This window comes from Rhinolophus sinicus, linkage group LG04 (genome assembly GCF_036562045.2).
Source record: "Rhinolophus sinicus isolate RSC01 linkage group LG04, ASM3656204v1, whole genome shotgun sequence".
Lineage (NCBI taxonomy): Eukaryota > Metazoa > Chordata > Mammalia > Chiroptera > Rhinolophidae > Rhinolophus > Rhinolophus sinicus.
This window is the reverse complement of record NC_133754.1, coordinates 189,173,722-189,200,121: the sequence shown is the minus strand read 5'-3', so window position 1 is coordinate 189,200,121 and position 26,400 is coordinate 189,173,722. Positions and strand designations below refer to the sequence as shown.

The following is a 26,400-nucleotide window of genomic DNA, read 5'->3' as shown; positions in this document are numbered from 1 at the left end:
CCCGCGGCCTGCTTCTGCCACCTCTCACCCTTTCCCATCACACAAGACACAGATTTCAATGAGGGTGTGGGGACTGCTGCCCAGAGTCCCATCCCACCCACAATGTCACGGGGTCTGGGGAGCCTCCAGAGTCTACAGCTCAGAAGAGCCCCCAGCAGCCACCCAAGCTCCTGGTCCCACAGAGAGCGTGGCAGGCCCGCTGGGGCAGGACAGTCAGGAGGGTTCTCTGGACAAAGGGCTCCCCGGGGTCCCTCAGCTGGGTCCCTCAGCTGGCTGCAGGCACACAGGGCTCCCACGCAGAGCCCCAAGCCCTGTGTCCAGGTCACCAGACACCGAGGCAGGGTGAGTGCAGCTGACCCCTGGGGACAGAAGTCGTTAGTGGACTCTGTCCTGTGAGCTCTCTCAGCCCAGGCCACTAAGGCTCAGCCTGGAGGGTCAGCCCTGGTCCCTGGGGAGGGGCAAGGAGCCCCCAGCCACGGGCCTCTTCTGCTTTGCCTCCTCGGGACTGTCACCACGGCCAAGACATGTCAGAAAGAAACAGGAAGGGCTGAAAAGCATAAAAGCTAGGAAGGTCGCCTCAGAGACAGAGCGAGTGGCCGCCTCGGGCAGAAAGCAAAGGGCAGCCAAGCCCCCACGTCCAGGGCTCTGAGGCCTGGCAAGGGAGGACACGGTCAGCTGGGCCTGGTCACCACGCACTTCCTCCCCGGGCGCCCTTTCACCCTGCCCTGCCCGACAGGGGTCTAGTGAGGTCCCCCGGGCTTCGGGGCCGGGGCCGGGGCCGGGGCTGGGGCCGGGGCCGCGGCGCGGAAAGCCCGGGGCGGGCCACCTACACAGCGCCGTGGTCAGCCGCTGCGGCTGCTTGTGGTGCACCATGGCCACGCACAGGGTGTTCAGGGCCACCACGCACAGCACCGCCCAGTAGAAGCTCTGCGCCTTCACCACGCGCCGCACCAGGAACCGGAACTTCTTCTCCTTCCTGCGCAGGTAGGAAGCGCTCTCCGTCCTCCCGCTCTTGAGGCCCGGCCGCGTGAAGGGGGAGCCTGCGGGAGAGGGCTCACTGAGGTGCCGCGGCAGACACGCGTGCATGCAGCCTCGCGTGCATGCAGCCACCTTCAGCGCAGGACCCCCAGCGCACATACGTGAGGACACCCCACTACACACGTGACCCCAAATGCCACCGTCAGGCACACTTGCCCCCAGGTCTGGCTCGAGGCCCCAGTTCCAGGCACACACACATTGTGCCAACCGCCCTGCCCCCAGTTCCCGCCCCCACGCGGGAACCGAGAGCCTCGTGGGGCACCATGGTTGCTGGGCTCCGATGGCAGACCTGGACTGGGACTGCTGCCTGTGTCTCAGCACCCGGGGACACCTTGCAGGCACAGCCCTAATGCCCCCAGGCCCTCAGCTCCTCCCCTGCCGCCTCTAACCCTCCCACCCTCCTTGACTCGGGTCAGCAACCACCCGACACGTTTGTAGGGACTTGTACTGGAACGCAGCAAGGCCCCTCCACTTCGCCTGCTCCGTGGCTTGTGTCGGGTGTCGGGCACAGCACGGCCGCGAGTATGACCCAACAGCCCAGTACGGCCTCTCGGGAGACTTGGCGGGGCAAGCCCCCAACCCCACGCCCGCTCTGCCCCATGTTGGCCAAGCGTGTACGCTTCCTACAGAGCCGGCCCCCTGCCCAAAGGGATCCACAGCCCCCTCCTGACGCACTGGACACGAGCAGTGGGAACCAGTCAGCTGTGCCAGAAGAGCCTCCTAGGCTGATGCCCTTTGCCACCATCTGCCCAAGGCCCACACCAAGCCGTGCCCACAGCCACACCCATGCTCCCTCAGGCAAAGGCACAAGGCCACAGTGGCGCCCACAGCTGCTCGCTCTAACTGCCACTTCAGGGGGCTGTGTCGCAGCAGGACCTGGGCTCTGAGCAGCCAGAGGGAGGCGCTGTGAACCCCTTGCACAGCTACGGCGCTCTGGTCAGGTCTCCAGCCCGGACACGCACCAGACAAACACATCAGTGCCCCTGACACTCCACTGCTTCTACAACACACCTCTCAAATGCACATGTTCTAACCTGATTCCGGACAGGAGACGCCACCCAACGCGCACTTGTCTGCAGTGCCCCATCCCGGAGACACTTCCTCTGCAGCTGTCCTGACACTCCTCTCTCACGCCCACGTCCAGCTGGTCAGCGAATCCTCTGGGCTTGTCTTCCAAATATATCTTGAATGCGACCACTTATCCCCTTGGCTGCCACCTCCAGACCCAAGCCACCATCTGTTGGATTCCTACAACGGTCTGCAGACTGGTCCCCTGCCTCCTTTTCTGCACTCCAGTCCCTGGCCAGGTGGCTGCAGCCAGGTGACATCTCCCTCTGCAGACCCACTATGACTGCTAGTCCCTCTTGGGCCCTAGCCCACAGTGACCCTCGGACTTCCTCTGCCTCCCCACCCCTTCCCAAATCACTTCTTTCCAGCCACACTGGCCTCCGTGACATTCCTGCCTCTGGAGCATGTCATCTGTTGCTCAGAATGTTCTCTCCCAGGTGTCCCTGGGGCTGACTTCACTTCCTTCGGCTCTGCTCAAAGGCAAACCTCCAAGCCTTCCATGTCCATACCTTTAGCAGCCCAGCACCCCAGACCCTTCAAGCCCTGCTCCCTTCTCTACTCTCTGTCCTTTGCATACATTTCACTTGGTATCTGCTTTGCTGGCTGCTGTCCCCACTGGAATAGAAACTCCAAAGACGAAGGTCCTGTCTGGTTCGGTGCTGCAGCCCCGGTGCCTCACGATGGGCCCCTGACACGTATGTTGAGTGAATGAACACATAAGCGAAGACAAAGCATGACAGTACCACGTGCACCTCTTTGGAGGCCAAGAACTCGGACAGTTTCCCAACAAAGTGTAATATGTAAAACTGGCCCAAGTGCTTTCTACTTCTTAGCTAGATGGGTTCAGTTTTATCTCATCTTGAAAGAACAGGTAATTTAGGTGTGATTTAAATGACTTGAAGCCATAGAAAAAGATTTTTTAAAGGCTCTCCAATTCATTTTCCAAAATTACCATAAAAACTCGAGGTAAAATAGGAATAGAGGGATCATCACACACATGATACATTTTTAAAATCCTAATGAAATTCCGATCCACAACATATATATCAGTCTCTTATTAACAAACAAACAAACAGCACAATAGAAAAATGGACAGGGCATATGAAGAGTCATCAAAACCCAAATTAAAGTGAGAAACAAACTTAAAAAGAGGTTCAAAATCACTAGCGGAGAGTTAAATGAGAATTACAGTCCCACGGAGGTATCACTTTATAAACACCAAACTGGCCTCAAACTGGCAGCAGTCAAAGGCAGCTGCGTCCTCCTGCACTGTGGGTGGAGGTGACGTCACCGGGCCATTCTGGAAAGCAGCATCCCAAAAAGGGACAAGCATACCTGTGGCCTCAGCAGCCCTGCCCCTGGGGACCTATCCGCAGAGGCAAGTCAGCTAAGGAAGGGCTGACATTTACCGGATTTGGGGGCAGCACTTTTCATGGCAGAAAACAAAACCTACCAATAAACCAAGGACCTAGTGGGGGCAGCTGATGAATTAGTGAGGCCGTAGCACAAAGGCCACAGGCCACTCACCACTGCAAATCGGAATTAAGACTGATTGATGGTGACGTTTACATGTGGGGGTGAGAAACATGTATGAACTCACTTCTATAACATGCAGGGGCCCGAAACACTACATATGTGCACATGCATATACATGTGACATGGAACGAGCATGGATAAACGGAAGGAGAAACTCTAAGCTATTAACAGGGCTTTACGAGGCCTGGGTGGGGGTCGGAAAGGGAAAGTAAATAACACCAAGAAACACAAAGAACTCCCATTCAAGACTGCTTTCTCAGCAAAGTAACAACGTAACGGGAATCATGTTCTAACTCAGGTCCACTCAGACGTCTGGGCAATGACATCACTCAGTGAAAAGCGGCCCCTGCAGTGTCAGCCCCACCCCTGCCCGGCTGAAGGCGGGGCCTGGGCTGAGCCTACCCTGCCATCCAAGGCACAATAGAGTGCCCTGGCACCACTGACAGCAGGGAACGAGAAAGGCTATGCGGGATAAACTATCCGGAAATTTCCTTTTACTATTGGAGAAATGTGTGAAGACAGGGGCCTCAGAAGCGGCTGGCTCCAGGAACATGGAGGACAGATGAGTTTAGGAGAGAAGTGACCAGAAGCTTTCGGTCTCTCCCGAGTCAGGGGCACCAGTGGTCTCCAGCCTGGGGACAGGCTGGAGGGCTCCATGTTCACTTGGCAGGTGGCAGAGCCCCGAGCAGCCAGCAGTCAGCAGCCAGCAAGGTGTATGGAAAGGGACGAGCAAGGGGCTGCCAGGAGCCAGACGCACAGCCCACCCGCCAGACGGGAGGCCAGAGGGGAGGGGTGGCCCAGAGAGCTGCGATGCCTGGGTGACCGGCAGGCGGCTGGGTGGCTTCTGTACCTAGTCATGGACCCCACAGAGCCAGGAGGACCTGAAGAGACTCACCCACAGCACAGAGGTCTGCAAACCGGTCCTCGCCCTCCTCTGCGTGGATCAGGTCGTTCCGGCTCTTCCTGCTGGCTGCTCTCTTCAACACTGCTTTAAACAGGGTGTGAGGGAGCTGTGTGAGCGGACCCAGGGGTCTGTCAGCCGAGAAGGTGATGCTCCTCCAGGGACTGGTGGCCCGCCCTGACCTATCCTGAAGCCAAGGCTGAGGGAGGCAGGGCAACTGCGGGTCCCTGGGGGCCCTTCTTGGTCCTCAGAGCAAAGCGACAAGGAATTTTGAGGGCGGGCCCCACTTTTTCTTCTCTTCACGGTGATGTCAGTGGGGACAGTCAGGCCGCAGCTGCCCAGCAGCCCCCAGTCCAAGGACAGGTGAGGCCAGACGATCGGGCAGGCCTGCAGACCTGCTCAGAGCCCCAGGTGTGCGCCCTGCTGGGACCACGGCAGGGTGGCTGGGCTGCGTGGCCCTGTCCTGAGCAGTGGGTGTGAAGAGAGGGCAGTCTTCCCGCTCCTGGGGCTCTACTGGCAGCCAGGGCGGTGACCGCCGCATGGGGCCCTAGCCCCAGTGGCCCCAGGTATGTCTTTCCGTGGCCACGGGGGGGCAGCATCACCCTGAGCCCTGAAGACAGACACAGCGTGGTTTAGACCAGCAGGTTTAAAGCTCGTTCTGTCCTCACAGACTAACTTGGTAGCACCAGCGCCATCTGGCCACTCAGCACCTGAAACATGGCGAGTGGGACAGAAGGGGTGGACTTAACTCTCATCTCCTTGCAATGCACTGACGTGGATGCTTCCACAGTCACGTGTGAGCGGCCGTGTTGGACGACACAGCAATCGGGCTGTGCTGTGCGAACAGGCCGCCGGGACCCGGCACGCGTGGCCGTGCGGAGCCCACCACCAACTACGGCTGCTTGGTCCATGGCACGCGGGTCCCCAGGAGCGTGCCGCTGACCGGCACAGGCCTCCCTGCAGAAAGGCTGCTCCCAGGACCGTGCGCGAACGTTTCTGGCACAGCGGAGCTCAGGCACGAGCACGCAAACGTGTGCACGTGGGCGCTCCGCCCGCCAGGCGCTGTCGCTAGGCACGAGGCCTAACAACGGTCACCTGTGTCAACTGGACAACTAATAGGCTATGAAGTCCATAAAAAGAGGGGCTTATCCGTAAAGGAAAACAAAAAAAACCCACGCGACAGCCCGGGAACGGACCCCTGCAGCCGCCCACGTGCAGCTTCTGCCCTCCTCGCTAAGACGGCTGATTAATATACCCCCCCGCAACTCACACACACACACACACACACACACACACACACACACACGAAGTTACGACCATTGAGTTTAACAAGAAGTCAGGACCAGAAAGTAACAGGGAGCCCAGCCCCCCCGCCCGCGGACCTCCCAGCTCCCGGATCAGTTCTCTGAAAGTGCCAGTTCACCTTGTCACCTACCATCCAGCGGGGACTTCTCCTCAGCATTCTTGTCCTCCTCGGCCAGCATGACCTCCTCTGTGAGTGAGACACGGCTCAGGTCGGGCCTTCGGGGGCTGCCTGACAAGGGCCCACCCCCCCACACTCCGGCTCTCGCGCACCTGCTGCAAGACCCTGCCAGGTGCAACACCCTGGTGCTGGGCCGTACATTCCAGAAACCTGTGGCCCCCGCTGAGCTTCCCCTACCGAGACACACACCTGGGTGTGTCCCCCGACAGTGCCCCGTGAAGAGGGCCTGGCTTGTCCCCACTCACAAGTCACCGTCCCCTGACAGCGGCCACCCCGTAGGTGGGCTCACCACTGACCAGCACCTGTGAAGCCTGAGGAGGCAGAGCGGGCGCCCCACATGGAGGACGCAGCACTGGCCAGCGGCTGGGCCTGGGGCCAGGCACTCAGCAGCCCCAGGCTCCAGGCGCGCAGAGTTAACGGCCAAATACTTGGGTCTCAGGCTGAATGAGCTTTGCCTGGGCCGAGCCGGGCCCTGCACTGGGAAGGCTCCGGGCCCCAGCGCCGCCTGGCGGCCGGTGCGGGCACCTGTGTGAGCTGGAGAAGCGCCGCCACTGCAAAGCCCCTTCAGAGCATCTCAGTTCTCCTCCGCCAGCCGGGCCTGGTGCCCCCAGGGCCACTGTACCCAGCTGGCGGCCAAAGAGGACGTGGGGAGAGGGAACTGGCGGCAGCGCGGTTCTCACCAGCCTTGAAGATCCACTCCAGGTACCCGTTGAGCTCCCGCTCGATCTGCTGCTGCCTCCGCAGCTTCAGGAAGGCTCTGCGGTTCTCCACCCGCTCGCGCTCCTTGGCGAACTCCCTGTGGGGCGGGGCCAGACGACCAAGGTGAGCTGGGCAGAGCCACGCCCTTCCAGGTCAGCCCTCTTCTAACCTGGGCACCGGGAGCGCACAGGGGAACCCGCCCTGCTCAGCCTCCCACAGCAGTGAGGCAGCACCTCGGTCCCCAGAGAGCCAGCTCCAGAGCACAGGGACAATTCCACTGCCCGCCCCACCCCCTGCATGCCAGCCCTGTCATCTGCCATCCTACAGAGGAGCTTCTGGACAAGAATTCACCAGATGACAACTTTCACTTTGTTTCTTCCACTGGTTCAGATCTAAAGCCATTGCCAGAAGGACAGGGACGGGAAGGGCTGAGTGAGGGCGGGCCAGGGACATAGGAGGACATTCTAGAGCCACTAGGCTCCCCGACGGAACTGCTGAGGCACATGGCGAGCAGTAGGGAGCTGTTCTGGCTCTCAGGGCGCAGCGCCCAGCCCCTCCAGCCACGCTGCAGGCTCGCGGTGCCAGAAGGCAGCTGTTCACACACAGGCACAAGAGTGTGCACGCACACGCGTGCATCCAGCATGGCCATGCCTTCTCAGCACAGGCTTGGGTCAGGATCCAGGTCCCCCAAGGGCAGGCAGGCGCACCCCACAGCAGAACAGCAATGCCTGTTCTCAGCAGTTCTCTTCCAGGAAAAGCAGCTGGGCTTGTGGAGGGGCCCTGGCACGCCTGACGCCTGGCACACAGCCACGGCGACAGGGAGAGCATGGCTCTGAACAGGCCTGACCCCCAGCCTGTGGCAAGCATCCACCAGGGCCTGAGCTGCGGCCACCCTCGCAATGAGAGGAAGCAGCTCCTGCCTGAACCTCCCACCCCCCTAAGTCATGAATCTATGGGAGCAGGAGGGTCTATGGGGTAAGGGCAGGACACTGACAACACTGCTGAGTCAGTCTGAGGGCCACCAAGAGAAAGTCAGTGCAGCAGCCCCTCCCCCTGTGGAAGGTGGCAGGGGAGCTGCCCTCTGAGGCTTCCCCCTCACCGGGAAAGGTCACGAGGAGTCACCAATGATGCTGTCTGGGACGTGGGAGGGTGAGGGCCCAGGGCGGAAACAAGCACCCTTGGCAGCTTTCGCCCAGACATGGCAGAGCTGTGGCTGGACTAGACCTTTCCCAGCCTGGCTGTCCAGGGGCATCGAACCACCGCAGCCTTGGCACGACCCCACCGGGGGACCCACCTGCTCAGCGCTGACCGCTGGCTCTAGGGGCCCCGTCTGGGGGGCTGGGAGAGAACCCTGCAGTCCTGTGCTACACCTGGAAACCTGAGGGAGGCTCAGCCAAGCCTGATGAGGAAAAGCACCCAGAGGACAGGTGGGAGAGGACTGGGGACACAGACCCAAACCCCAGCGTCCCCTGCCAGCCCCACGCCTTTCTGCACATTCTCCAGTGGCCAAACAGAGCCGTCCTAAGCAGGCTGTTCTCCCGCCCACCACAGACCCACTCGTGTCCCTGCCAGCCTGCCCACCGAGCTGTCTGCAGTGCAGAGCCCATGCTGCAGCCCCCAGCAGCTCCCAGCCCACTACCCACCAAAGTCTGGCTCCGGCTCTGAGGGTACCCACAGCCCACTCCCCACCCTCTGTACCTCTGGGCCCCTACTCAGCTCTTATCTGCCCGGAAGTCCCCTCCCTCCTTCGCCAAGCCCATTCCTGGTCCCTTTGGGGTCTCCGCTGAGATGCCCTTTCCGCAGGAGCCTTCTCTGAGCCCCAGCCCCCCATCTAGCTCAGACATACAGCGCTCAGGCAAGAGTTCCACACCCACCCTGCGCTATGGGTGTGCCTGGTCCCTGTGGAGGGGCTTGGAAGGACTACTAGTGACACGCCCAGGACAGGGCAAGACGAAGGACACATCCCAGAGCCGGAGCATGTAGGCCTTGGCCCCAGCCACTGTCCTTTCCAAGCTAGTGTGACCACTGTCCCTGGGGTCTTCCAGGCTCTCCTTCCTGCCCACACACAAGCCCTGAGCCTGAGCAGGAAGCGTCAGGGGGGGTGGAGGGGAGTCTGACAACAAGGCGGGACCAAGCCCAGTGCCCTCCGCCTCCGTCCCAGCAACGTCGTTGGCTGAGGAGGGCAGCACGTACATGCAGGTGCGTCCACAGGTGGGCTCTCTTGCACTCCCAGCGTGGGGTCGGGAAACACCTTTCTGAAAGAAGGGCTTCCAGCACTGCGACCTCCCTGACCACTCCTGGAGGACCCGGAAGTCAGGTGACTGGAGGGGGCATGGGTCAGGTGGCAACAGGACTGGCGTGGGGAGCCAGTAGTGGCCGAGATGGAGACTCAGGGCCACTCCCCTTGTTCTCGGGGCACAGCTGCCCAGAAACCTGCCGTGGGCCCAGGCGAGAGGTAGCAGCAGCCCCTATCCCACCCCACCTCTGTGGTCCGAGTCAGAGGCCATGGTGCCGTCCAAGGACGGGACAGAGGGAAGGAGGACAGGGCAAGGGGGCAGGCGAGGGAGGGTCGGGATGACAGCAGAAAGGAAAGGCTGCCTAGAGCTCAGGGTGCTGAGCGAGACCACCATGGAGCATAAGCCATGTGGCCAGGCTGGGCCTGCGTCTGACTCCGTCGCCTCCCCAAGCCTGAGAACAGGCAGCACGCAGGCCGGCGCGCCTCTTACCCTGAGAGCACGCCCAGGACCAGGTTGAGCATGAAGAAGGAGCCGATGATGATGAGAGGGATGAAGTAGAGCCAGTTCCAGGTGTTTCCAGCGGCATCGTTTGTCTGGAAGCAAGAACACATGAGCGGGGAGGCCTGGTCACGAGACACAGCCCCATTCCGTCTCCAGCACCTGCCAGGGTCTGGGGGGGCACGTCCAGGAAGGACCCACAGCCACCACCACTTGCTGTGCCCCACAGAGCTCTCCGGGGCTGTGGCTCCCAAAGCACTGAGGACTCTCAGCACTCCTGGCCGCTGCCCAGCAATGGGGTCATCCCAGGGAGCCACAGGCTGCCCAGCGCACCAGAGGGCCGCATGCCTCGTTCTGCCAGGACCTCATCCTCCCCTGCGGTTCCCAGGCTGTTGGACTAACGAAGCAGCTCCCGTGTGGAGCCCACAGGCCGCAGAGCCCAAGGCTCATATTCTGTCTGCAGCGGCTCCACAGCCCGTGCCACATGTGCCCCAGACCAACAGCAAGCCCGCAGGATCCCAGGGCACAGCCTGTGCCATGTGCCTGGTCTGAGACGGGGCCCCGTGCTCAGGAGTGATCTACAAAGAAGGACCATCTCCCCCAGACCGAGTGGTTTCTGCGGCACAGCTCACAGAAGGGTGAGTTCCTCCGAACCCCGTTCATTCCCAGTTGTGTCTGTGTTTATGGGTCCCCAGTAGACTTGGCTGAGAGGGCAGAGAGCCTCTCTCCATCCGTATCTAGCGCCCGAAGTGGACCCAGAGGGTGTATGCGAGTGCATGCTGGGCAACGACCTGGCCCCTTAGCGCCTCTTTCAGGGGGCAGCTCACAAGTCAGGGGTCAGGGCCTGAGCAGGACAGTCAGGAGGACAGCCCTGAGGCTGGGGCTGATCTCCAGAGGCTGCTGTCGGGACCCCTACCCTTCTGCGCCTGCTGGCCTGGGCAGCATTACAGACTCGACCCCTGGAAGTCTCAGGTCCCTGGACTGACCACACCTGTGGCTTCTGATTACTGGACACTGACCCAGGACAGATACTCGGACTCCCAACTCTTACGTGCCATCCACGTTCCCTGACCACACCCCTGCCAGACCCATGAGCCACTCCGACCTAGGGACTGTTGACCAAAGCCACCAATCTCCCTGAAGGACACCCTCAAAACCTGCTCCTTCCCGGGGAGAAGGAGAGGAGCTGCTGCAAGCTCAGCCTCCTCACCTACTCAAGGGCTGGGCTCCTGCACTTCCCGTCTCTAACAGGGCGTTCCTACAAGAGCCAGGCCACTCTAGTCTCAGCCTGACACACCAAACAGATCAAAGCAGGACTCCCACGTCTGGGAAGACGGAGCAGACATACTCTTCTAACACCCTGGACATCACACAAAGAACAAATATAAGACGACTCAGAAAAGGTGGAGAAAAGAAAAGAAGGCAGAACAGCGGGGACCTCTGGGCCCATGATCAGTTTGTTTCTTGCCTCATATATCCCAGACTTGTAGCTGAAGAACCTGCAACCTGGACGTGCCAATAGGCACGGGAAGAAATTCAGCAACAAAAGCCAGCATTCTAACCACAGGACTGGGAAGAGAGCAGCCCAGCGAGACGGAAAACTTTTAGACAATAACTGCATTACTCCAGCCAGATACAACACAGAAAACTGGTGCACCTCCATCCTGCCAGCAACGGCTCAGAGGGAGCATACACTTCCTCCCCGACCCCAGCCTATAAGGATGCAACCAACCCCCCCACACCCTAAGCCAGGCTGATGCCAGAGAAGGACAAGCAGGGAGCTGGCGCCTCCTCCTTGACAAGGGGGTACTGACACCTCTCCTATCGCACCCCACCTCTGTGGTGTGAGCGGAGGCCATGCGGGGAGGGAGCCTGGACTCTCTCCTCCATACTGAGCTGCTGCCAGAAAGGCCTCGTGGAGACTGAGGATTTGCACCACCAGCCAGTAGCAACAAGGCCAAACACCACCCCACACACTCATAGTAGAGACCATGTGGAGAGCAAGGAGGCACACCTAACCCTACCCAGGAGTTTTCTAGAGGCACACTGGGGAGCCAGAACTACCACCCCACCCAGCAGAAAGGGGGAGACCCCCACAATGTGCCAACAGAGGCCAAGTGAGGAAACTCGACTTCTCCCCCTACCTTGCAGTAGCGAGGCATCAACCAGTGACAGAACCCCTGGCAGGACTGAAACAGAAGCTTTAAATAAGATCCAGGGTCCCACGACATACCAAAAATGGCCAGTTTTCAGATGAAACTCGTTTGCCATACCAAGAACCAGGAAGAGTGCAAACAATGAAAATAGACAATCAATAGATGCTGTGCTGGTTAATTTTATGTGTCAACTTGACTTGGCTGTGGGGTGACGAGATACTTAGTCAAACATTATTCTGAGTGTTTCTGAAAGTCTGTTTTTGGATAAGATTAATAGTATAATTAATAGATTGCCCTCCATAGTGTGGTGAGCCTCATCCAGTCAGTTGAAGACCTGAATAGAAAAAAAGACAGACCCTCCTCCAAGAGAAAATTCTCTAGTCGATTGCCTTCGTACTTCATCTGCACCATTGGCTCTACTGGGTCCTGAGCCTCATGGCCTAAACTGTAGACTTGGACTTTCTAGCCTCCATAGTCACAGGAGTCAATTCTTAATAATAAATCAATTTCTCTCTCTCATATGTGTGTGTGTATATATATATATGTATATATATACACACACACAGACAAACAAATTCTCAGTAACACACACACACACACACAAACACACACATACACAGACAAATTATCAGTAACACACACACACACACACTTTCCATCCTATTGGTTCTATTTCTCTGAAGAACCATGACTAATACAGATTGCCAACACTGAGATGACAGAGAGGACAAAAGTATCTGACCAAGATTTTAAAGTAGCCATCATAAAAATGCTTCAGAGAGTAATTGTGTACATACTTGAAACATGAAAAAATAGACAGTCTCAACAAATAGTATCAGTAAATAAATAAAAGACAAAAAGAACCAAAACTTAGAAAATTAGAACTGAAAAATAAAATAACCAAAATAAAAATTTCCATTGAAAGGCACAACGAATGAAGGGGACAGAGGAAAGATCAGTGAACAGTAACAAAGAACAATAGAAATTACCCACTCTTATGAACAGAGAGAAAACACTTAAAAAATGAACAAAACAAACAAAAAAACTATCAAGGAAAAACCAAAACAGAGTCTTAAGAACCTGTGGGACTGTAACAGAAGAGCTAATATTCATGTCATCAGAGTAGCAGCGTACAGGACAAAGAAGGCTGAAAAGTACTGAGAGAAATTAATGGCTGAAAACTTCCAAAATTTGGCAACAAACACACCTACAGATTCAAGACGCTAAGTGGTGACAAACAGGATAACCCCAAAGAAATCCATAAGACATATCATAGTCAAACTTAGGAAACTAAGAAAAAATTTCAAATCTTGAAAGTGGCAAGAAAGAAATGACACCTCACTTATGGGGGAAAAATTCAAAAAATTTCTCATCATAAAACATGGCAGCCAGAAAAAAAGTGGCACAATACTTTCCAGGTGCTGAAAGAAAATAATTGTCAATCCAGACACATACACCCATTAAAAATATCCTTCAGGAATGATGTGAAAATCAAGACGTTCTCATATAAAAACTAGGGAAATTAGGAGAATATGTCACCAGGAGATCTACCCTGAGAGAATAGCTAATACAATTCTCTAAACAGAAAGAAAATGATGAAAAAAGGAATTGTTGACCATTAGGAAGGAAGAAAGAATAACGAAGAGTAAAAATGGGGTTAATAGATTTTCTTTGTCCTTTTGAGTTTTCCAAATTATTGCTGACGGTGGTAGCAAAAATTATAACATATTCTGATATGGTTCTAAATATATGTATAGGAAAAAATTTAAGATAATTATATTATAAATCCGGGTTGGTAAAGAAATATAAAGAGGTTAACGTTTGTACACTTCACTTGAAATGGTGAAATGATGACAGCAATAGACTGAAACACACACACACACACACACACACACACACACACACACACACATTAGTATACACATTACTTTCCAGTGTCCACAAAACATATGCTAAGATAGATCATATCCTGGGCCAAAAAACAAGCCTCAACAAATTTTTTAAAATTGACATTTTTTTTCAAATTCAGTGTACTCTCTAACCAGCATAGAATCAAACTAGAAGTGAATAACAGAAAGATAACAGGAAACTCTCCAAACACAAAGTAAAGAAAACAATTTTAAATAATCCATGAGTCAAAGAGGAAGTCTGAAGGGAACTTTAAAATACATTGAACTGCATGAAAATGAAAATACAATATATCAAATTTGAAGGACACAGCTAAAGTAGTGCCAAGAGGTAAATTTATAGCACTAAATACATATATTTATTACAAAATAGGAAAGGTCTCAAATCAATAATCTAAGCTTACACCTGAAGCAGTTAGAAGAAGAGAACATAAACACAAATCAAGCAGAAAAAAGTAAACAATAAAGACAAAAGCAGAAATCAATAAAATTGAAAACAAAAACAACAGAGAAAATCAATTAAAAACAAAATTGGTCTTTGGAAAAAATCAGTTGACATGCCTCTAGCAATGCTTACCAAGGGGAAAAAGAGAGAAGACACAAAAGATCAATGTCAGGACTGAAACGGGCTGTCACTACAGGCCCAGCAAACATCAAAGGATCATGAATACCACAAACGACTCTACATACATTTAACAATGTGGATGAAACAGATCAGTTTCTCAAACAACACAGACTATCACAATTCACACAATACAAAATAGATAAATTTAATAGTCTCATAATTAAGGAAAGTGAAATTGTCATTTTAAAACTTTCCCCTAAACTACCCCAAAAAGGAATAGATTTATTGATCAATAGAATAGAATTGATGATCTAGAAATAAACCCTTACATTTATGATCAACTGGTTTTTTAACAAGGGTGCCAAAACAATTCAGTGGGGAAAGAAGAGTCTTTTCAACAAATGGTGCTGGGACAACTGGGGATCCACATGCAAAAGAATGAAGCTGGACCCCACCTCACTCCATGTACAAAAATTAACTCAAAATGGATCATAGACCTAAATACAAAAGCAAAAACTAGAAAAATCTTAAAAGAAAACATAGGAGTAAATCTTCATGATTTTGGATTAGGTAATGGATTCTTAGATAGAGCTCCAACAGCGCAAGTGGTAAAAAGAAAAATGGAAAAACTGTACTTCATCAAAATAAAAATCTTTTGTACTTCAAGTGAAACCATCTAGAAAGTGAAAAAACTACCCACAGAATGTGAGAAAATATTTGCAAATCATGTGTCTGAAAAAGAGTCTGGATCCATAATATAAAAATAAATCTTTCAGGTGAATAATAAAATGACAAGTAGCCCAATTGTAAGATGGGCCAAGTCTCTGATTACATGTCTCCAAAGAAGACGTGTAAGTGGTGTAGGGAGCACATAAAGGGTGGTTGGCGTCCTGAGTCATCAGGGGACTGCAAACCAAAGCCGAAGCGAAACACCGTGCCACTGACACAGAACTAGTGTCTAGAATACATGACAACTCCACAGTGGAAGAACCATCCAAGCAGACCACAGGCAAACGCTGCAGAGATATTTCAGTGGAGACAGGGTTAGCAAAGAGGTATGAACGAAGCTTGCCATCATATGAAGCACGGGGCACACCACGATGACACGTCACTACACATGTATCGGAATGGCTGAAGTTAAAAACGTGACACCACCACCAAATACTCACCAGTCCTCCTCCCCTCCTCCCCCCGCCCCATCCCTCCTCCTCTTCTCTCCCCTCCGCCCCACCCCTACTCTCCTCCCCCATCCCCACCCCTCCCGACCTCTCCTCACTCCTCCTCCCCTCCCAGTTTCTGCCCACTCTTCCTCCTTCCTCAGCGGGGTCAAGCTGCTGCCCCCTGGGCTACCAGAGTAGGGGAGGGAGGAGAGGGGGAGAGGGGCAAGGCGAGTGGCTCCTGGCATCCATCCGCTGACAGGACCTACTGCTGACTCGCCTCTCACAGTGTAGTCTGGGGCTTCCTCCAGGACTCCTCACTGGACTGCAGTTACTTCTCAAAGTGCAGGCGCGCCATTTCTCCTCCAGCGGGAGAGCCCCAGGCCACTGCCCGGTTCCCAGCTGTCCTCACTGAGCAGACCCCACCATTCCCGGTCAGAATGTTGAAGGGCTCCTGGCTACGGCCAGTCCCCGAGAGACACTCACACGCCCCCTCCTAGCACCCAGTGTCCTCTCCACCTGCGTCTGGGCCACAGCTGCAGACCCACACCTCCTGCCCTGAAGTCCAAGCATCATTGCTTGGACCTCTGCTCCAGGGTGGCACGAAAGCCCCTTTCCTTGGGCTCCCCCTCCACAGAATCTCCTTCTGTTAGGTCTCTGAATGTTAGAGACTTTGACTTAATGTTAGGTCTCTGAAGGTTAGGACTCAGACACCTTGACTTACAGACAGAGCCATGTCTTCAAGAAAACAACAAAATGTCTGCTGGCCTGCAGCTGCAGGCAGAGCCAAACTTGTGATAATAGAAAACACCACAAAACTGCTACTGGCTTACAGGCAGTCAGCATTTTCTGTTCAAATAATGCTACCCTGTCAGCACAGCCCCTATAAAACCCCCCTCACCTACTCCTTCGAGGCTGCAAGTCTCCTTTAGATGTGCAGCCTAGGCTGCAGCTGTCTTTGTTCAGCCAATAGACTTTCTCTTAATAAAATAGATTTTCTTAAACTTTCTTAACTTGCCTGACCAGGCGTATTCCTTTACCGGCTGACTTATCACCTTCAAAATGCCTGTCTCATCTCCAACCACCACCCTGCTGGCCCTCGCTGAGGACGGTGCATCCAGCTCTGGCGCCAGCAGCACAGCTCACCTCCATCACTGCATCCTGGTGGCCTGCCAACCCCCCAAGGCACCAGCCCATCGCAACTGCACATCTGGCCTCCAGACGCCCCAGGCCTTGCTTTCCCAGAGCCCTCTCACTGGTCCCCAGCCCCCCATCCTCACTTCTTTGTGTCACAGCAGTTGCTGTCACTGGGTGCTGGTTACTGAATACCTCCTGCTCACCACTGGACAAGCAGCACATGGAGGTACCCAGCACCCCGTGCCCCTTCCCCGATGGCTGCCTCCTGCCCAGGGCCTGCTTCCTGCATGGCCCCTCCCCCTTGGGCAGAGACCCACCAGTCTGAATCCCCGGAGCCTCTGGCCAAGCCCCAGGGAGCACTGAGGCAGCAGAGACGGGCTCAGGCAGGCCCTCGGGGTGGGGCTGGCAGGGACGTGGCCAGCTCAGACCTATTTTTAGGGTCCATCTTTGTGGAAATTGTTCCTTGATCGGCTGTAGGGAGAGAACAGCCAAGCTCCTCGTCACGGCCTTTGTCCTCATTCTTTTTTCCCTCGATCAAACAGAGCTGTCACCAGACGCAACTCCCACTCCACAGAGGGACCTTGGACCAGCATCTCCTGCAGTCCTCACGTGCACTGAGCCAGCGCCTGCTGCATGCCCAGCCCCAAGGTGCAGCTGGGTCTGCACGAGTCCACGCAGGACACAGCGCAGAGGGTCCCAGTGTGTGCCCTTCCTCCTGCCCACTGTCACGCCACCAGCACAAGGCTGCAGGGGCTTGCAGCCCACACCCCACCCGGGCCCCAGTTGACAGATTCAAAGTGAAGCACCATGTGCTCCAGGGTCCCACCCCCAGGCACAGAGGCCACCAGCCAGGCCTTCCCACCAGGTTCCTGGCCCCTGGGCATGATGCTTCCCCACCTCCCACAGCCCCAAGGTACTAGCTTAATTGTCCTCGCGCCCTGAAGGATGACAGGACTCCAGGCCGAAGGGAACAGGTGGAGGGGGCCACCACATCAATAAAGACAGAGGCCTGCTCAGGGGGAAGGAAGGTGGGCGTGACATGGGTGACCTGGCACCCCAAGGCTTATCCCCAACTTCTGTCATGGGCACCAGACCCCGACTGCCCTGCACTGCTGAGACGGCTGCCATCCTGACCGACAGTGAGGAGACCAGAGTGTCAGTACTAGAGACACTGGGGCAGGAAGCCAAAGTGCATGACAGGCTCCCTCCCAAGAAGCCAGCAGCAGGAACGGCTTCCTGACTCAGCCCGGCGTGGCCCTGCACCCTGCCTGCTGCTCACGGCTTCACCTGACAGCCCAGAGCCAGCGAGAGGCCGCGGCCATGTCCCTTCCTCCGTTCAGAAGACCCAGCAGGGCGGCCAGCTGGTGTCAGCAGCTCGCGCCCTGGCTCCGCATCACCTTCTGTACGAAGGGTCTTGGAGTGATTCTGTCAGCTGGCGGATAAAACAGCCCCCAGGACCAGGGTCAAGAGTCTGAGTGGACCCTAGGGGAGCCCTCTGAAGGAAGGACCTAGGCTGCGGAGAGGCTCTCAGGTCACAGGCGCCACCCCACGCGGGCCCCAGCAGCGCCAGCCCAGAGGACTCACGTTGTAGAGGATGTCGGTCCAGCCCTCCATGGTGATGCACTGGAACACCGTCAGCACAGCAAACAGGATGTTGTCAAAGTTCGTGATCCCAAAGTTGGGCCCAGGCCAGTACTCCCGGCACTCGGCACCGCCCTCACACAGCCGGGCAGGGGCCTCCCGGCCACACGGGAAGTCGCCCACTGGGTCTTTATCTGTGAACACAAGAGAGGTACACAGACCCCGGGCTCAGACACTCAGAGTGCTCCACCCCTCCTGGGACCGGCTCAGACGGGCAGGAATCAGCCCCCACGGGAGCCCTCCCTCAACTTCCCAACCCTCCTCCCACCCACACTGCTCTCTCCTCTTGCCTAGTCTCCTCCACCTGAGCTCACACCTACCCTCTCAGTAACTACTCATTAGCCCCTCCCGCATGACTGGCACCTGCCCATCATCATTTAAACATGCTCGGGACTCACTGATCTCACAATCAAAACAACGAACTCCTAACCTCCAATTTGTCCTGCCTCTCCACGCTGACTTCTCTCCCTCACAGCCAAACTGCCACCAAAACTCTCGTGACATGTACAGCTGCCTATCGCTCTGCAGCCAGTGCCAAGCTGGACTCAGCCACTACCGTCAGTGCCTGGCAGGCAGGCCGACCCACAGCCCACCCAGCATGTGTCCAGAGATGGCTGGGGCCCCAGCCAGGCCTCACCGGCCCAGCCCCACAGAGTGGACGTGCTCCCACTGGCTGGCACCTGGAAGGCAGCCAGGGACCAACAGGGAGTTAAGGAGACACCAGAAAACCAGTGCTAATCTCTGCACAAGAAGGCAAGCAGCACACTCCCACAGTCCTAGAAAGGAGAGGCAAAACTGCTTAAAATAAGTACATGTGTCACTGCATGGAGTCCATCCCATCAAAGGGGAGAAGTGCTGAGGCCCTGCCAGGATGGAACAGGTGCCCAGGTGTAGAACCAGGTGTAGAAGGCAAACGGCCCCGATATTCACAGATGCTCGTGGAGAATACACAGTCGTCGTCTCACGGAGACAGTTGTGTTCTCTGAATCAGAACAGTCTCACTTCCTCCTTTCAAGTCCTGCATAGCTTTTCTTCTTTTTCCTGCGTCCGGCCACTAGCCATGACGACCAGCGCCACATCGACACAAGTGAGGTGAGTGCGTGTGCCTTCATTTCGGTCGTGACTTTAGAGGGAAAGCTCAAGACTTAAAGTATGATGTTCAAGGAAATTTTAGGGAGCTTAAGAAAATTCCTTTTTATTTCCAGTTTGATACAGGCTTTTTAAAAATCATGATTTAAATTTTAGTAAAAGCTTTTTCTGCATCTACTGAGATGACCAGACGGGTGTTGTTCTTTGTTTGCAGCTCAGACCACAGACTTTAGTGTCATCCTCAGCTCTTCTCTCTTCCGTGCCACATGCAGCCTCCCGGCAGCCTCACTGCAAAATGCAGCCAGGACCCGGCCCATCCTGACCACCTCCGTCGTCTGTCCAGGGCTGAGGGACGCTCAGACTGAACCCTGCCTCTGCCTTTGCCTCCGCCTCCCACAGCAGCCCGGCCACCAGATGGTCTCACTCCTCACCCAGAGGCCTGCAAGTCTTCCCACGTCTCCCAGAATAAGATTCAGCGTTCCCGCCGCAGCCCTGAAGCCCACATTGGCCCGTCAGTTGCTCCTCGCTCTGCCTTGCGCATGTGCCGTTACTTGTAGCCCAAGCCCTCTGGCCAGGCAGCCACCAGCTCTCTTCACACTGCTTTCACACTGAGTTCAGCTGTCACCTTAGCCATAGTGAGTGGGCCCCAAATCACTATTTCAATACCCTTTTGTTTCCTTCCTGGAAGTTCCTGCATCTAGTGTCTGTGTTTGTAGGTGTCAGGTTTCTGCGTGTGTCCCCACTGGAAGGTCAGCGCCACCTCCGGGCCTGGCGCCCAGAAGGCACCCAAGCACCCAGGGCCTGACGGAGGGCTCAGGCCGGCCTCACCTGTGTTGTTGGGGAAGCAGGCCTTGTGGAACTTGCCCATGTAGAACTCCAGGCCGATGATGGCGAACATGAGGATGGCGAAGAAGAGCAGCAGCCCGATCTGCAGCAGCGGGACCATGGCCTTCATGATGGACTTGAGCACCACCTGCAAACCTGCGGCCAGAGCAGGCACAGCAGGCAGGTCAGGGGGGCGGGGAGGAGAGCGGGGGTGGGGGGGCGACGGCGAGAGCCGGGGTACCTGGTGACAACACACAGAGCTGGGGGCCCTCCAAGGACGGGGCAGAGCAGGGACTGGAGAAGGAGGACAGAACAGTGAGTGCGTGTGAGGGCAGAGCCGAGAGCCCAGGGGGGACAAACCACAGGGTCCTGGGGGGAGGCGGGCTGTAGGGGGAGGACTGGGGTGCAGGGGTGTCAGAGCCTGAAGTCTGAGTGGAGAGTGTGGGCTGGTGGCGGCTGTAGACCTATGGAGCCTTCACGGTGGAGCAAGAACAGGGAGTCCTGAGAAGGAAGATGAGGGAATCCCAAGAGGGAAAAGCAGAAGATTCTGGAAGCTGAGAGCAGGGAATGCTGGGAGGGAAGCTCGGGGTTCCTGGTACACCCGACTCCTTAGGGAAAGTGAAGCAGAGGACATGCCCCTGGGAGTGTTTTAACACTGACCACAGAGTGTGAGTGTGTCCAGGCAGAGCAACTAGGCAGAGGGGGATGAACCCCATGACCCCCACTTCCAACCTGGCCCCAGCCCTTGGATACAGGCCTGAGCCTTTGCCTGGCAGGGCCTTGGGGGACACAGCCTAGGGCCCCCCCATCCAGGCGCTGAGGGAAACCGAACCCCAAACTTCCAGTGAACTGGAGGAACAGGGGCCAGGGGGCCAGTGGCTCCCGAGGGGACTCTCTCCATCGTCCTGTCCAGTCCAGGAATGTGTGTGAACCTGGTCTGTGTCCAGTGGCCCTGCCCCCACCACCCAGGCCAACCTCTCCTCTGCCGTTTAATCCCAGAACGAGAAGCAAAGAGCTGGAAATACAGCAGAGGCTGTGAGGAGGAGCCAAGCGTCCATCTCAGCAGCCGAGTCCCACTCTGGGCTTTCATGGAGGACGGAGCGACTGGAAAAGGCCAGCTCCCCCCTTCTTCACACCTGGTTCCCTGGGCTCAAGCAGCAAGCTCAGAGTGGCCAAGGCCAACGGGCGCCCTGAGTAGGGGCAGGACTGTGGCCATGGCCATGGTGGGGTGGGGAAGGAGGTCAGTGTTCCGGGTAGGCTTGAGTCGCACTGCTTTCTGCAGACTCACTGGGAATCCCAGACACCAGCTTCAGGGGCCTTAGCACCCGCACAGCCCGCAGCGTCCGCAGGTCGAAGTCCGTGCCAGCCGTGGCAAGGATCCTGGCAGGAACAAAAGAGAAGAGTAAGGGCTTCCCGCCGAGTTGAGAAGACAACACACCCCTCCTCCCACCTGTGTCCTTTCTGCCAAGAGCTTGCATGGCACCTTGTGTCTCTGTCCCCCACTGTGTGAGCACAGGGCTGGCGCAGGCTGTGGGCCCTCACCAGTACTGTCACTGATGGCTTCTGCCAGCATCACCATCCCTCCAGTTCAAAGGCATCACCTCTGAGCGGACACTGGGTCTCTGGTCTGCCTTTGAGTCTCTCCTCCAACTGAGCCCAAGCCTGAACCACGTCCCCAAACCCAGCTCAACTGCAGTCCAAGCTGCCTCATGAGAGGCAGTGATGAGTGGGCACAGGAGTAAATGGGCTCGAGGGCTCCTGAGCAGGCCCCATACTTGCCCTCATTCATTTTATCTCAGGATGATGTGGGAATAAGGGGTGGGAAGATGGAATTGAGGGCTCAGAGGACTCAGGAAAACCACCCCAATCAGTTCCATTAGCATAAAAACATATTCCAACGTCTCCCATTTTTAAAACAGATGGAAGAGCCCACGTCCACCTCTTACCACAGCATGTTTTTCTGCTCCCTTCACACCCGAACTCACTGAAACTGTCAGTCCTTGTTCTGTCCATTGCCTTACCTTTCCTCTCTCGTTAGCTTCGTTCTACTAGGTCCTCACCCCACGGTTCCCCTGAAGTACTGTGTCAAACCTGCTTCTCGCCAATTCCAACAGTTAAGTCTCCTTCTTCAAATGATTTCTTCTCTTGCCCTTTGGTCAACTCTCTGGTTTTCCTCTTAACTCCTTGGGAGTTGCTTCTAGGTCTCACTCGTCAGCTTTACCTTCAACACCAGACTCGAAAATTGAATGCCCCAGGGCACCCTCCATAGGGATCTACCCAATAGCTTTGAGAACCACTGTATGCTTATTTCTCCCAAACACACATCTCTAACTCAAATCTGAAACTCTGGGCTCATATATCCAAATGCCTTTTAAATATTTCCACTTAGATATAAAAAAAAGCTTATCAAGCATTATATAATTAAAAAACTCTTTCTTAAACTTTCATGTAAGTATTTAAAATGTAACTTTCTTTTTTTAAGTACAGCATTGTTACATCATGGTAACAGACTAAAGAACTTTTGACTCTCACTCCAAATCTTGCTCCCTCCCCAGTCCTCCCGCTCTCAGTGACTAGCACTAGTCAACTGTTATTTAAGCCAAAAGCAAGGCATCATCCCCAGAGTCCGCTCTCTCTTACACTCCACATCCAATTCACCAACAATCCTGTTGGCTGTACCTTTAAAAAGCATCCTGGAATTTTGGTGAAGAAGGCTTTGTGTCACTCTAAATACACTGGAGTGAAGAATAAAATTAGAGATGGAGCAGGGTCAACAATAAGATAAGACTCTCAGGAGAAAAGAAAAGAAGGACAACAAGAACATTTTTTCAAACAAAATTCCACAGGACATGAGAAAATCCAATGCTAAGAGAGACATTCAACTATTGGAATTAACTAGTGGAAGATTAATTTTGTTCAGATGAAATCAAATTATGAAACAAAAACAAGCAAAAACAGATATTTTAAAAACTAGCTAGAAGTCTAGGCAATAAACAAATAGTTATTGAAATGATATCAGTAATAACAATGAATCATGTTAAAGGCTCGAGAACATGGTTTGAGTGTATTAATGGTTTAGAAAACAGTGGAACTCACCCACAGATATCGGAAAGACAGAAAAACATTGAGAGAAAAGTTAAGTGACATGGAGGTTAGGTCATATATCTAACACACATCAAATGTGAGTTCCAAAAGAAGAGAACACAGCACATGATGAAGAAGCAACGTTTGAAGAGCTCACAGATGAGAAGTTTCAGAATGAAAGACTCGAATGCTCAAATGTAAAGTTCACTACAAGCACCAATCAAATATAGCAAATACATCCAACTAAAAACAGTGCAAAGAACTGCAGAATGTTAAGCATAAAAAGAGGTCTTAAAAGCTGCCAGGAAAAAAAGGTAAAATATCTACCAAAAAAGGATAATTAAAAGTAGAGAAAACTTCACCTCAGCAAAAATATGTGCTAGAAGTAATACCTTCAAAATCAACAGAAAAATACTTGTCATCTTGGAACTTTATATGCAACTAAACTATCAATGAAGAGTAAAGGCAAACCACATCAAAATTACAACTAAACCACAGAACAACCATCACTGAGAACCACCTGAAGTCTAGCAGGACCGGAGTCCTACCTGTAAGAACAGACAGAAGAAGCCAGATGGAGACTGGTAGGAGGGACAGAGACACAGAACAGGCTGGTTGCACATCCACGTGTGGTGGTTAAAAATCAGAGGTCTCAGCTGTGGAGGAGTGAGGGGTCGCAGCCCCACACCAGGCTCGCCAGCACACGGTTTCAGTGCCAGGGAGAGAAGTCCCCATGACTTCTGGCTGTGAAAACCAGTGGCTTACCTACTGACAGACTCACTCACTCTGAGCTCCAGGACTGGGGCAGCAGCTCGAAAGGCACAAGAGACACACGGAGAGGAACTAAGTCGTCTAGCTCTAGGACGAGGGCGGGAGGAGCAGCTTTCTCTCTGACAGAGATGCTGGCAGGAGCCATTGCTTCTTTTCTGTCTTCCTCCCACCGAGCCTGCACGTGCAGGCAGGCACCATATCAGAGTCTCCATCAACCTGGCTAACACGGTTTGTTGTGCCCTGGTAATACCGAGACCCCACTCCACCCAATTTGCGGGCCCACCCAAGCCACTTCCAGTGGCTTTTCCATACAAACAGCCTGTCTTGGCTCAAGCTGTGAACTTTCCTAAAATCTCTCAAAGAGTCACACACCCCAAACAAGCAGCATCTGGTCTCAGCATGCCCCGACCTCTTGTTAAGCAGCCCCAAGCCCAGCATTGGCAGCAGCCGGCCTTGGTTTAGGGCTTGCCCTCTCGAGGCACCTCCAAGCCCCGCTCAGGTGGCAACTATCTGAAGATTACTTTGTAGCTCATACCAAGTGGCCCCAGGCACGGCACATGCAGTGGCTGACCTTGGCCAGCACCAAAGTCCCTCTCAAGAGGCCCCAGGGACCAACACACCCAGTGGCCAACTTCAGACCACACCAGAGCACCACCAAACCACCTCCACAGATGACACATCCAAAGGCAGGCTGGGCAGGGACCAGAGCCCCACTAAAGCAAATCCTGCTCCATAGGTTCAGCCCCTGCACAATGGCTCCTCCACTGTAGTCACGGCCAGTGCGCACAGCCAATCAGCTGGTGTCATTCCCTCTCATTAACGTGTGTCATGCAGGGACTCATGCAGCGTTCCGTGGTCCCACTCCCCACATAAGAAAGCAGGATGTGGTGGGGCCAAAAAGGAACACCCAGTGAGCCATAGGTAGGGGAGTCATACCACCAAGGTCGCCGGTTTGATTCTCACATGGGCCAGTGAGCTGTGCCCTCCACAACTAGACTGAAAACAATGACTTGACTTGGAGCTGAGCTGCGCCCTCCACAACTAGATTGAAAAAACAAAAAACAATGACTTGACTTGGAGCTTATGTGTCCTGGAAAAAACACAGTTCCCCAATCAAAACAAATTTTTTTAAATGGAGGAAAAACACCCAAAATGAACCAGTCAGAAGTGAAGAATACAATAACTGAAATGAAGAATGCACTAGAAGGAATCACCAGCAGATTAGATGAAGCACAGCATCAAATCAGCAATTTAGAATACAAGAAAGCAGAAAACACCCAATAAGAACAGCAAAAAGAAAAAAGATTCCAAAAACATGAGGATAGTTTAAGAGACCTCTGGGACAACATCAAGCATAACAACATTCGCATCATAGGGGTACCAGAAGGAAAAGAGAGAAAGCAAGGGATTGAGAACCTATTTGAATAAATAATGACTGAAACCTTTCCTAACCTGGTGAAGGAAATAGACATACAAGCCCAGGAAGCATACAGAGTCCCAAAAAGATGAACCCAAACAGGCCAACACCAAGGCACATTATAATTAAAATGGCAAAGGTTAAAGACAAAGAAAGAATCTTAAAAGCAGCAAGAGAAAAGCAGTTAGTTACCTACAAGAAGCTCCCATAAGACTGTCAGTTGATTTCTCAACAGAAACGCTGCAGGCCAGAAGGGATTGGCAGGAAATATTCAAAGTGATGAAAAGCAAGGACCCACAACCAAGATTACTCTACCCAGCGAAGCTGTCATTTAGAATCAAAGGACAGATAAAGAGCTTCCCAGACAAGAAGAAGTTAAAGGAGTTCATCACCCCAAACCAGTATTACAGGGAATGTCAAAGGCACTTCTTTAAGAAGAGGAAGAAAAAAGATTTTAAAAGTATGGATAGGGGCCGGCCCAGTGGCTCAGGTGGTTAGAGCTCCATGCTCCTAACTCTGAAGGCTGCCGGTTCGATTCCCACATGGGCCAGTGGGCTCTCAACCACAAGGTTGCCGGTTCAACTCCTCAAGTCCCGCAAGGGATGGTGGGCAGCGCCCCCTGCAACTAAAATTGAACACGGCACCTTGAGCTGAGCTGCCGCTGAGCTCCCGGATGGCTCAGTTGGTTGGAGCACATCTTCTCAACCACAAGGTTGCCAGTTCAATTCCTCGACTCCCGCAAGGGATGGTGGGCTGCGCCCCCTGCAACTAGAAAACGGCAACTGGACCTGGAGCTGAGCTGCGCCCTCCACAACTAAGACTGAAAGGACAACAACTTGAAGCTGAACGGCACCCTCCACAACTAAGATTGAAAGGACAACAACTTGACTTGGAAAAAAGTCCTGGAAGCACACATTGTTCCCCAATAAAGTCCTGTTCCCCTTCCCCAATAAAATCTAAAAAAAAACAAAACTAAAAAATAAAACAACCGTTAAAAAAAAAGTATGGATAATAAAATGGCAATAACTAAGTATCTATTAATAATTACTTTAATGGAAATGGATTAAATGCTCCAATCAAAAGACATAGGAGAGCTGAATGGATAATAAAACAAGACTCTTTCATATGCTGCCTACAAGACACTCATTTCAGGTCGAGAGACACACATAGACTGAAAGTAAAGGGATAGAA

The 26,400-nt window shown here is 53.8% G+C and overlaps 1 protein-coding gene across 8 annotated transcripts in view; it reads right to left on the bottom strand.

Moving 5' to 3' along the window:
- Positions 1-26,400, bottom strand: part of CACNA1B (calcium voltage-gated channel subunit alpha1 B) — a 168,170-nt gene that overhangs the window by 111,660 nt on the left and 30,110 nt on the right. For 4 of the 8 annotated variants that reach the window (XM_074331476.1, XM_074331470.1, XM_074331472.1 and 1 more), the window contains exons 4-11: positions 21,226-21,317; positions 19,941-20,093; positions 17,967-18,157; positions 9,452-9,555; positions 6,707-6,822; positions 5,979-6,035; positions 4,538-4,627; positions 831-1,040 (exon numbers count right to left, since the gene is read on the bottom strand). In XM_074331476.1, the coding sequence (XP_074187577.1) occupies positions 831-1,040; positions 4,538-4,627; positions 5,979-6,035; positions 6,707-6,822; positions 9,452-9,555; positions 17,967-18,157; positions 19,941-20,093; positions 21,226-21,317 (1,013 nt within the window). Of the gene's footprint in view, positions 1-830; positions 1,041-4,537; positions 4,631-5,978; positions 6,036-6,706; positions 6,823-9,451; positions 9,556-17,966; positions 18,158-19,940; positions 20,094-21,225; positions 21,318-26,400 lie in introns of all 8 variants that reach the window. The other 4 variants (XM_074331468.1, XM_074331473.1, XM_074331471.1 and 1 more) reach the window with 1 other exon arrangement.